The sequence below is a fragment of the Schistocerca piceifrons genome, chromosome 9, assembly GCF_021461385.2.
Source record: "Schistocerca piceifrons isolate TAMUIC-IGC-003096 chromosome 9, iqSchPice1.1, whole genome shotgun sequence".
Taxonomy (NCBI): Eukaryota; Metazoa; Arthropoda; class Insecta; order Orthoptera; family Acrididae; genus Schistocerca; species Schistocerca piceifrons.
This window is the reverse complement of record NC_060146.1, coordinates 121287720-121299964: the sequence shown is the minus strand read 5'-3', so window position 1 is coordinate 121299964 and position 12245 is coordinate 121287720. Positions and strand designations below refer to the sequence as shown.

Here is a 12245-nt window from a genome sequence, read left to right as displayed (position 1 = left end):
TAACAGTTTTTGCATTGCAAGCAATGGAAAAATCACAGATTATTAAAAATAATGATTTAATGGTATAAAATTAATTTTTGTGCACTTCCCTCCATCATAGGTCTGCAAACTGAACAGCGAGCACATGACTCCCCACTCTGTCTACCCCACTGTGTCACAAGAAGCAAGCACAGGGTGTTTCACAAAGTTATACTGACCCTCCGTAGCACACCTTGCTACTGGTGACCCAGTCTATGGACATAGTGCTAACACTACATGGAATACAGATATGAGGTACTAATAATACTACAGTAAGACACACAGATGGACAGAACCTATGTAAATCTCTGCACACAGTTTTACACTACTAGAAGTAAAATTCACTCTTGTCATCTCGTACAGCAGATACAGCATTCTTCCAGGATTGGCAACTTCCCCCACCATGAGTGTTTCTCACTTTTCATTTTGCAGACAGACTACCTCCTCAGCATTTCCAGTCCAGTTCTCTTACGTGACCAGACAAAGCAACCTCACTGCTCTCACATTTATACAACCGAGTTATCTTCAGTTCATTAAATTAGTACTTATTTGCAGGTGTTAAGTGAACTTTTGTATAAAATATGTTGATATAAACAAGGGCTACAAAGTATATAACTGGTAAGTGTAATGTTGTAGGTGACCTTTGAAGTAGTGGTGGGAAAGGGATTGTACCTCAATACTGTCTATCATTGACAGCATATTGTAAAACCATATAACTGTGTTGTACTGCATAGTGAATTAATGAATGACCAGGAAGTCACTGCACTTCTCACAAAATTAATCATGTTACTTGTAGACTGCATAAACCTCTTCCATTCAAGAACTGTCACTTGCAGGGTGGGCTGCACCGAGGTGAGCCTCTCACCAGTCATCCACAGAATGTCTTTCACGGTAGGTGTGAATTTATCTGCTGGAATGGGACTGACCAAGTTTAAGTCTAGAACAGTAATCTGCTGTAATACATTTCTTGACTTATGTTGAAATATCAGACGTTCCATAACATCTAGGTGACCCACTTTTGTTGCAGAGAAGGAGACAATTCAAGCCTCTTGGCCTCTTCAGATGTTGGGAGACCTCAGGATGGTGTAAAGCATTTGAAATCGCTTGTGCTGTGGAAAGTATTCCAGCTAGTGGGAACAGTGAAATCATTGCTACCAAATACATATTGACATCATGTTACACTTGAGACAGGCTCTTCAATGTGGTAGACAGCTGACAGCTTCAGCTGTTTAACTATTTTATGCAGTAGATCACTTAAAAACTGCAAATAAGTACTCATCTCATCATCACAAGTTGTCATGCTCACTGCTGAGAGTTGTGACCCCATGAACCAAGCATCTCCATCCCAGATGGTTACTAGCTCCTCTTAAAGCCTGCTGAAGAGACCTACTGGAGATCACCTTTATTTGAACTATCCACCTACTTGCTGCTCTTCCCCCTATCTTCCCTCGTACAGTTATTTTCTCTATATTTTCTCCATTTCTTCTCACAATATTACCCGCAAACTAGAATTTTTTTTGTTGATGTGAGAAAAAAAAAAGGCACCTGAAGATAGTGAGTTGTTCAGTAATGGACACATCTCTTGTTCTTTAGGGCCATTTCATGTGCAGCATCCTGTGCCACCATCATATTTAAACAGCATCAATATGCTTTGCCTAAGGTAAACAAGTAAGGAGTTCCTCTTCAGCACATTGTTAGCAACTTGGTCCAACTTACAACTTAGCCAAGTATTTGGCATCCATTCTCAGTCCCCAAGTTAATGACAAATACTTTGAACAAATTGACGGAGTGGCTACAAGGAGTCCATTACCCCCATAGTCGCCAGTTTGTTTATGGAAGATTTTGAGGACATGGCACTGAAGGTGGCGTTCTTAAAACCAACTTGTTTCTGGAGATACATCGACAATATGTTTATGGTATGCCCACATGGGAGGGATACTCTGGATTACTTCCTAGATCATTTTAACTGTCTGCATCCCAATATTAAGTTCACGATGGATATTGAAAAGGATTGAAAACTCCCATTTTTATATGTCTTTGTCTACAGGAGGGATGATGGGACATGAAGACAAAGTGTTTATCATAAGTCCATGCACACAAACAGATATCGTGATGCAACAAGTTGTCATCCATCGTACCAATGCAACAAGGTCCTACGTACATTGGTAAAAAGAGCTTACGCCATCTCTGATGCAGATAGTTTGACACAAGAACTGGATTATCTAAAAGCTGTGTTCAAGCAGAATGGTTATATTGACAATCAGATCCATCATGCTCTACAGGTTAGACCTTCGCGGCAACACAAAAAAAGATACAAGCAAATTGGTGGCATTGCTAACTTTTGCAGGGAGCATATTTTCAAAAATAGGAAGAATTTTAAAGAATTTGATGTTAAAAGTGTATTCCGTCCACCAGCTAAGACCAGAACTCCGCCGGGCTCAGTATAGGGTGATATGGGTTTGAGAAAGCCTGGGGTCTGCAAGATTCCCTGCTATTGTGGGAAAGCCTATATTGGACAAACAGTTCATACCGTTCAGGATCGTTGCATGGAGCATCATCGCCACACGCATTTATTTCAGCCAGATAAATCTGCAGTGGCGGAACATAGTCTTACTGAAGGACATAAAATGTTGTAAAATGAGATACGAGTGGTTGCCCCTGCATTGCTGATTTGGGACTGTGTAGTGAAAGAAGCCATTGAAATCCATCTATCTGACAATATTATAAACGGAGATAAAGGGTATCCTTTAAGTAAGAGTAGGAAACCTGTTCTGTTTGACATTACGAAACAATGGTCCTTGCTTCGGTCATCAAAAACTGTCAACAGTGTTTGATGTCTATTGTTTCCATGAGTTTTCACCACCTGTGTACTGTTGTGCCTGTCACTAGAGGGCAGTTATGTTGGCACATGCACGGTGGACCCACAGTCGCCATACAAATAAACCGCAGCGGCAGGTTTGATTTCAGTTACGGCGAGGTAGTGCGGTGGCCTACTCAGCTGAAGATGGCAGCCAGGTGGACCGATGACCTATTGTGTCCACATAACAATATGTTCCGATTGTAGATCCAACATGAATACACCCAGCAGTTGCTTCTTGTGATACAGTGGGGTAGAGAGAGAGTATGGAATCATGTGCTCCCTCCTTAGTTTGCATATCTATAATGGAGAGTATGGCACGACCACATCCTGGTGACCCACTTTCCCTCACATTTGTATTCATCATCCACCACCACCCTCCAAACTGCCACACCCCCAAAACAAAGTGTATACCTTAATATGGCTTTAATGCACTTAGGCATGGAACACACATTTAATAGTTGTTCTTAACCCACTCCATTTACCAATAAACATTAATTTTATACCAGTAAAACAATATAATACTATCTGATATTTCCATCCCCTGCAACACAGAAACTACTGTATTAGTCCAAGAGAAATAGGATCTTATTTGTAGGACATTTAATGTAGCTTAATTTTGTACTGGGAAACATTTTCTATAAAAACCACGATTTTCATATTATTCGAGAAAGACATAAAAAAGTAACCTCTCAATCAGCCCGATGTTTATGTCCCAACGGTAGGAATTTTTAATATGTTGTTCACGACACTCCATCCTACCACTGTACAAAAATTTGTGGCTACTCAGTGTTTCTCCTCTATGCAACCTTTTTTGGTCTTCCTTGACTGGATTACATCACAGATTTCCCATTGTTGAGATGGGAAGGGATAGTTGTATTTTATGAACAAGCTTAAGATTGCTATGGACTGTCCAAGAATTGTTGTTGTTGTTGTCTTCAGTCCAGAGACTTGTTTGCTGCAGCTCTCCATGCTACTCTATCCTGTGCTAGCTTCTTCATCTCCCAGTACCTACTGTAACCTACATCGTTCTGAGTCTGTTTAGTGTATTCATCTCTTGGTCTCCCTCTACGATTTTTACCCTCTGCACTGCCCTCCAATACTAAGTTGGTGATCCCTCAATGCCTCAGAATATGCCCTACCAACCTATCCCTTCTTCTAGTCAAGTTGTGCCACAAAATTCTCTTCTCTCCAATCCTATTCAATACCTCCTCGTTAGTTATGTGATCTACCCATCTAATCTTCAGCATGTCCAAGAATTATGTTAATTAATTCCCTGTATGTTCATGACTATATGCCTACGCTAGAGTGTTATTTTTCTTGCCTATTTACACTTTTTACACTCTTAACTGTTAGGAACTTAGGGCTGTTGTCACATTAGAAAATAATGTTTAGGATTACTGTGATTGACAGAAAATCATCTTATTAACATAACACTGGCTGCTCGAAATCAGCAGCTACTGTGCTTCCTTAATTCTCACGTTTGTTCACAACACGACATCTATGTGCTCTTAAAGGTAAGTTGGTGGATCAACTCTTGAAAACTTTTATGAAATGGGTTTATCAGGGTACAAACAGTACACAAGAGAAAATGAAACCATAATGCCAAGCTAGAACAGAGACTGTGTGTGTGTGTGTGTGTGTGTGTGTGTGTGTGTGTGTGTGAGAGAGAGAGAGAGAGAGAGAGAGAGAGAGAGAGAGAGAGAGAGAGAGCGCAAATCCAAACTGGCTACATGTAATCTTACCTTTTACATCTTCAGGCAGACTACGCATGAGAGATAGAGACATGCGTGCTGCCAGGACAACTTCACAACCTTCATAGTAGAATCTAGAGGCCATGACAGGCGCATTGCCTCCCAGGGCATAGCGTGTGCCCTCCAGAGCTGAGGCTGCCTGCACCAACTCCTCAAACAGTGACGCATTTGAAACAAATCGTCTGTTACATGAAAGAGAAAAAATAGCCCTTTCAGTTTTCAACCAACAACCACATAATGTACATGAGAGATTTCCATATACAGCAGTATTTGATCAAGCACACACACACACACACACACACACACACACACACACACACACACTGTATAATGCCATGCCAATGTTAACAAGAAAGAAATATTAATTAATTATTACACAGTGTGAACGAGGTACAGAAATAAGGATATTTCATATGTGCAATAGCATTATTCTTGTGAAGCAAAATGTTTCTAATGAATGCAAATAAAGCACCCATAAATGATAATGAATTAAGTGGAATAATGTTATTACCAACTACAGGTCATGAAGTCAGTAGGTTCCAAATCTAAAAAATAAAATGTCAGCACACTTCCACGAAGTGTGATGAAACAATGTACACAGATTACACAAGCTACCTTAATGTACATAATAAATGAGTCCATCACATGAGGTAACTTTCCTGAGTATTTAAAAGTAACAAAGAGTTGTGCCTCTGTTAAAGAAAACTAATGCAGAAAACAGAGTTCTCAGAAATAATACTGTAGAAACAATTCCAAAAGACAGATAAATGAATTACTTCACAAATACAACCTTCTAAATGAATCACAGTTTGGTTTCTGAAGTCGTAGAAGAACAGAATCAGCCATAGCAGAATACAGCAAAAGTGGTATTAGATACACTTCACAAGGTTGAGAGTTTCACACATTTTTAGTAGTAGTTCTTCTGGGTAGCATGTTAGCATCATCCAATTCCTGATAAACATAAACTTATGAGGAGGAAAAATTATTTTTGCTGACCATAATATTATAATGATTGAGAAAACAAGAGAACTTCTTGCAGAGAAAGCAAATGAAACCTCCAGGGAAGATGATAAAAGCTGCTGGGTAGTATAGGACAAGGAAAATGCTGGAAGCAATTCACCATGAGGGTATTAGGCAATCAACATGGACATATTGTATGAGTCCAGTTACTAGCCTGCGTGCAAGGCTCCACTGTCTCTTCGACGTCTCCTCCTCACGGTACACCAAGTGTACTGCGCTTTGTCCATTGCTAAATCGTTAGCATCCATCTCTGGTTCACAGCTGCCACTGGAAAATCTGTTCCATCACCATCCACGGGCAAGAAGGCCATTTGGAATCTGTGTGAGAGAGCCTTGAGTTACTGCAGTTGAGTGCCATTAAGATCCAAAGCCAGGGGTGCAGTAGGGGATCTCCTTTGCTACTAAAGATTCCCACATTATTTTTCAAATTGATTGCTTACAGGACGGACTGTACTCTAGACTATATTTTCAAAATTAAATTTAATGAGATTTTACATCGTTACCTGGATTTTTGTTACTCTTATACAGATGGGTCTAAGCAGGAGGATTTTATTAGCTGTTCTGTCATGTTTCCCAACTCAAAAACAGGTAACAGCTTGTAAATCAGGCATTTAGCCTTTCTGAACAACCATCTCAGAGGCTTCCTTTCAGACTCTGCTCTGTCTGGCAGATGGATCCACATAGGACAGTGGTCGTGACCATGATGATCCTTGTCCACTTTCCCTTGAGCAGTGTCTGCAAGGGCAGGCAAGCACAACGAGAGGTCCATGAAACCATAGCAGTGCTAAAATGCTTAGCTTGACCCATGTTCATCAAAATGATGTCTGTAGTTCATGTCAGATCCCCAAGTAACCAACCCCCAGGGCAAGTGGTGTTAGATACTTATAGAAAACTGTGTGCATTAGAGTCCCCTTAAAGGAGGAAGGGATGGGGTAGTTCATCAAGAAAATGTGTGAGAATCTCACTGTCAACAGGTTTATGAGGTGGTGGTTACGCAGAGCACACCTCGACAGTAACATCGGCCACTATCCAAACAGGGATCACTTGTACTACGGGTAAGGAATGGATGTGTTCTTGACGAACACTGCTACCCCCTTCGTCCTTTCACCACCAATAATGTTGTCTTTTCTGTAGAGGCAATAGCCTCAAAGTACAGGTGTGTTGGTCTGTTTAAAATGAGTCTTTTGGATACAGGGACAAAAAGGTGTGTCCTGTATGAGGAGTCTGAATTCCTCCATGTAAGTCCTGTATCCATTAATATTCCACTGGAGTATGGGAGCACTAGGGAGATGAGGCACGCTGAGACAGAGGGCAGTGGGGGAGCCGCCTGCATCCAGTGACTTCCTGTCTTTCAGATGTGAAAATTTGGAACCTTCCTTGCTAGCTGCTTTTCTGGCCTTCCTTTTCTCCCTCAATTTTTTTCTTGAAATTCAGATCACTTCTGCATTTTGTATCAAAATATACACAATAACCAAGAAATAATGTCCTACAAATACCAGACACAAATCCAATCACTGCCTTTGAAACCACTTTCTTTCTTAAATGCAAATTATATTCCTTCCTCTCACTCCACCACCACACATCCCCGACGCAAACTTCTCAGGCTGTCCACTGCACCAGCAACAGTTGTTAATCTGCCATGCAGATTCAATACAGGTCCTACTCACCTTTGCATCAGCAAAACTAGCACACTGCACATTACACTATATGAGCAGGTCTTAATAAGAATCCTAACTTTACACTTGCCACAAAGAAATGAAACAGGGTGAACATAACTCAGTAATGCAGCAAACAATGGCTACCTTCTACAGTAGGATCAGCTAGCTTACATCTGTGACAGCTAAAATAAAATTACTAATGGCCGAAGCTTTCTGACTATCAGCCTCATTATGAAATTCTTCTCATCATTACATCCTCACTGTTATTCCACCATAGACTTTTCATCCTTTACACCACCAGAAATTTTAATTTTATCATGTGAGAATATCTGCCCATCAGTTACGCATAATAAAAATAACTCTGATAACTGCTGCACAAACAACTCAGAGCATGACCGTTTAACTAGACTTAGACTGAATATAAATGAGAAGACGACAGTTCAAATCCCCGATCCAGCTATCCCAGGTTTAGGTTTCGCTGTTTTCCCTAAATCACTTAAATACCAGGATGATTCCTCTGAAAAAGAGCATGACCGATTTTATTCTCCATCCTTCCCTAATCTGAGGTTATGCTCCATCTCTAAAGACCTAGCTGCTGATGGGACGTAAAAACACTAAACTTCCTTCTTTCCCTCCTCCTCCTGTCTAAACTGAACATAAAAACAACAGCATTTGCAGCTAAGGAGTAAAACTGTTCAATAAATTGTCCACGGAGATGAAAGACATAACAAAACAAACTTATTTAAAGGGCAATGAAAAAGTATTCTATATCTCAAGCAATACAGTGAAGGATTCCTTAAACAACATATATCATCAAAGGTTTTTTTTTGTTTTGTTTAACGTGTGGCTAGGGCCTCCAGGTGGGTAGACCATTCGCCTGATGCAAGTCTTTTGATTTGACGCCACTTCGGCGACTTGCGTGTCGATGAGGATGAGATGATGATGATTTGGACATCACAACACCCAATCCCTGAGCGGAGAAAATCTCCAACCCAGCCGGGAATCGAACATTCTGTTGCGCTAACCACTCAGCTACCAGGGCGGGTTTGGTAAAAGAAAAGTAATAGATAAATAACAATAATTATCATAAAACATCTTTACAATTTCACAACACACTTCTTAACTATGTTTTTTTATTTTATTTTCTGGAAACCTTACTCCAAAGCTGTGCAATGTATAGAACTATCACCCGATCCATTTTCTGAGTTCAACATCCTTTTCATTACGAAGAGATGCTAACTCAATTTTGCATGCAAGCAAATGGGAAGTTGCACAACACAAAATGAAAGCAAATGGTAGTCACTATGGCCCGATGTCACCTAATGTGTTTAGTGTTACACTGTAAAATAATGCACCTGTAGCGTGTGCAGTGATCAGTATGGATAAGCAAATGAGCAGTGTAACACCAACATTTTACATTATTTAATAACTTTTTTTCGAAACAATATTCTGCACTTGGGGTAAGCCAAACAAGGTTGCACCGTTTTAAGCAGACAGGTCTTTTATTCCGAATGATGGAGGCTCCTACCTCCACCTAAGCACGCCGAGTTCCATTTTCCATGGTTTTCACAAATCTCTTCAGGCAAGTGTCATGATGGCTCCTACTATAAGGCCACAGTAGATTACCTGTCCAAAGTTTGACATACTAGACCTGCAAGTATGTAAATGCCAGTATATATTAGGTTTCATGCTTGATCTTATACTGAAATACAATAACATGTCCGGCACGTTTGTAAAAGTGATCCATGGGTGAATGGAACCACCACCACCACCACCACCACCACCACTGCCTGCCCAGTTAGCCTTGCGATCTAACGCACTGCTTTCTGGGCAGGAAGTCGTGCCAGTCCCCGGCACAAATACACCCAGCAGATTAGTGTCGAGGTCTGGTGTGCCAGCCAGTCTGGGGATGGTTTTTAAGGCGATTTTCCACCTGCCTCGGCAAATGTAGGCTGCTTCCCCTTATTCTGCCTCAGTTACACTATGTTGGCAATTGCTGCACAAACACTTTCTCCACGTACGCATACACCATAATTACTCTACCATGCAAACATTGGGGTTACACTAGTCTGGTGTGATACGCTCCCTTGAATGAGGGGGAGGAGGGGGGAGGGGATACATATATCTATATATCATGGATATATAGTTAAATTTTGAACATTTGTAAAGTGAAACTTCCTGGTTGATTAAAACTGTGTACCGATCTAGCTCAATCTCAGGACCTTTGCCATTTGTGGGCAAGTGCTCTGCCAACTGAGCTCCCCAAGCATGATTCACAACCCATCACCAGAGCTTTACTTCAGCCAGTAATTCATCTCCTACCTCCCACGCTACACAAAGGCAAAGGTGCTGGGTGAAAGTCTCAGTCCGGCTCACAGTTTTAATCTGACAGGATGTTTCATATCAGTGCACACTTTCCTACAGAGTGAAAATCTCATTCTGGAAACATCCCCCAGGCTGTGGCAACGTCAAGTCTCCACAATATTCTTTCTTCCAGAAGCATTAGTCTTGCAAGTTATGCAAGAGAACTTCTATGACGTTTGGAAGGTAGGAGACAAGGTACTGGCAGAAATAAAGTGGTGAGGAGAGGTTGTGAGTCATGTTTGGATAGCTCAGTCAGCAGAACACTTATCCGCAAAGGCAAAGTTCCCAAGTTCGAGTCTTGGTCCGGCACACAGTTTTAATCTGCCAGGAATTTTCATATCAGCACACACTTCACTGCAGAGTGAAAATTTCATTCTGCATTTGTAAGGTGTTTATATATATATTTTTACACAAAGAAAAAAAAGATATACAGATGTGAGTTTGTAATCCCATACCTATCACCTTTTACACGATAGCTGCAGTAATAGAAATTCTTCTATGGAATAGGAGCTGTCAAACAGAGAAATTTTCTCTTGTTCGTTCTTTAATTATAAAATACTTTGGAACTCATTTAAGTTTCCTAATCTTAAAGTGATGGAAATTTTCTTTGATAGAAACAGACAACATTTAAAACAGTACTAGTACATATTAACCAATATAACTTTCGAGAAAGATGATTGTTGTCATGTGTTAAACTGGCATTTCTTTTGTACATCCACGAAGAAAGGAGCTTTTCCTGTTTATGAAAGCTAGACAAGTTCTCACTACTGACAGCACATCTTATCTACAATGTGCAAAATCTATAACTCATAAAGTAAATATAATAAATAGCAGTCCCTTGTAAAGCCATGATGACAAGTTAAAGCAATGTTGGAGCAATACTAGATACGTTCCAAACACTCACCAACCCAAAGCGTCTACCCACATTATTGGGAAATGTACAGCTAAAATAGGTTTTTTGTCTGGGGAAGTTGGCACTCTCTTCCATTTAAACATACTGCAGACCAGAATGTTCCAGAAGAAATGCTCATAAATTCTTTCATAACCAGCTGCAAAGACGAAAACTATTCACTGTCTTTTCGTCAGTAGGTTATTGTTAAACTTTAACCTGAATGATGATATCTACATAGATTTGCTGGAGAAGTTGTCAGTGAAGACAACAGAAAAAAAAAGCATTTAAATTTCTTATGAGAGAAGAGTTCTTTACATAAGCCTATTATAGATTCCAGGGAAAGGTTAACTTTTACTGAAATGAAATTAAACTTTGTAAACTAAATTTGTTGTCCATTATCTAAACGATCTTCACTTACGTATAAATGTATTACTACTCATTGATTTTAGCACTGATGGGTATACACCTAAGTACTGACAAAATCATTTGTGCACTGTTATACAGTTATTAAACGTAATAGTTTTCAGCACTGTTTCGTGCTGTTTGTGGCGAAATAATGATTTAATAAACTTTCGAAAATGTTCGCTCGCTGCGTTTTTTATAGTTTTCTGTGCGTTGAAGTTGTTTAGTAAACTTCATGCTTTAGTTTTCAGCTGACGTTTCTTATTGTTTGTAGTGAAATATTTCAGTAAAATTTTCATTCAGTGTTTTAACTTCACTGAGTGTTACAGTGGCCGCTTGAATGTTTGGTTTTAGCTAATAATTTTGTGAAGTTTTGTTGGTATTGATATTAGCTGTGGTGTAGTAGTATTAATACAAGTAGATGCTTTCTTAGTAGATAGAAAAATTTCGAGACCGCTATTGTTAGTTCTATAAATAGTTCTACTGGTGTAACTTAGGTAACGTAGACACATAGTTCCCCCCGCCAGTAACTGTAAAATTTTACCACGAGTATTTTCATTGGGGGGGGGGGGGGGGGGGGCAGTGGAGAAGCCAGTGGGCATTCTAGTGACATCCCCCCCTCCTGGGAGTGCAGAATCTGTAGTAGAAATAAGTTGATAGAGGAGCATGAACATAAGATCTGTGCCCTTCAGGTGCAGCTACAACGCGCAAAGGAGGAACTAGATAGGTTGAGGAGGGTCAAGGGATGGTGTGGAATGGGAACTGGCAGTTGACAAGAAGGCAGCTACGATTAGTAGTACTCAGATAGTTATACTTTGCATATATGTAATAGATCTGACCAACTGTCAGGGTTGAGTGGAGAAGAATCTCTTGCAGCTGTATATGTAGGGAACATGCAGCAGTCCTCAGCAGTTAGGAGCCCAGGTCATTTGCAAAGACTAACAGAAAGAAGGAGGTTCTGCTGCTTGGTAGTTCACACAGTAGATGTGTGGGCCAGCAGTTGCAGGAAGTGTTGGGGAGTGAGTACCAGGTCACCAGCATTGTGAAGCCTAGTGCAGGGTTGGCTCAGGTGACTGACAGCTTAGGCAAGTAATGTAGCAATTTTCCGAAGGAGGATCAGGTAGTTGGTTGGTTGGTTGGTTTGAAGTTTAAAGGGACCAAACTACGTGGTCATCAGTCCCTTGTTCCATTGAACTAAGTCCATGGGATAAAATGGAAAACAAACAAGAGACACCACATAAGTTCGAGAGGGACAAAAAGAAAAAAACATAAAGCTGAACA

At 40.4% G+C, this 12245-nt stretch overlaps 1 protein-coding gene across 2 annotated transcripts in view; it reads right to left on the bottom strand.

Annotated features, from left to right (window-relative positions):
* LOC124717189 (ADP-dependent glucokinase) overlaps positions 1–12245 on the bottom strand; it is an 87910-nt gene that overhangs the window by 59994 nt on the left and 15671 nt on the right. For both annotated transcript variants that reach the window (XM_047243966.1, XM_047243967.1), the window contains exon 2: positions 4621–4811. In XM_047243966.1, coding sequence (XP_047099922.1) covers positions 4621–4811 — 191 coding nt within the window. The remainder of the gene's footprint in view (positions 1–4620; positions 4812–12245) is intronic.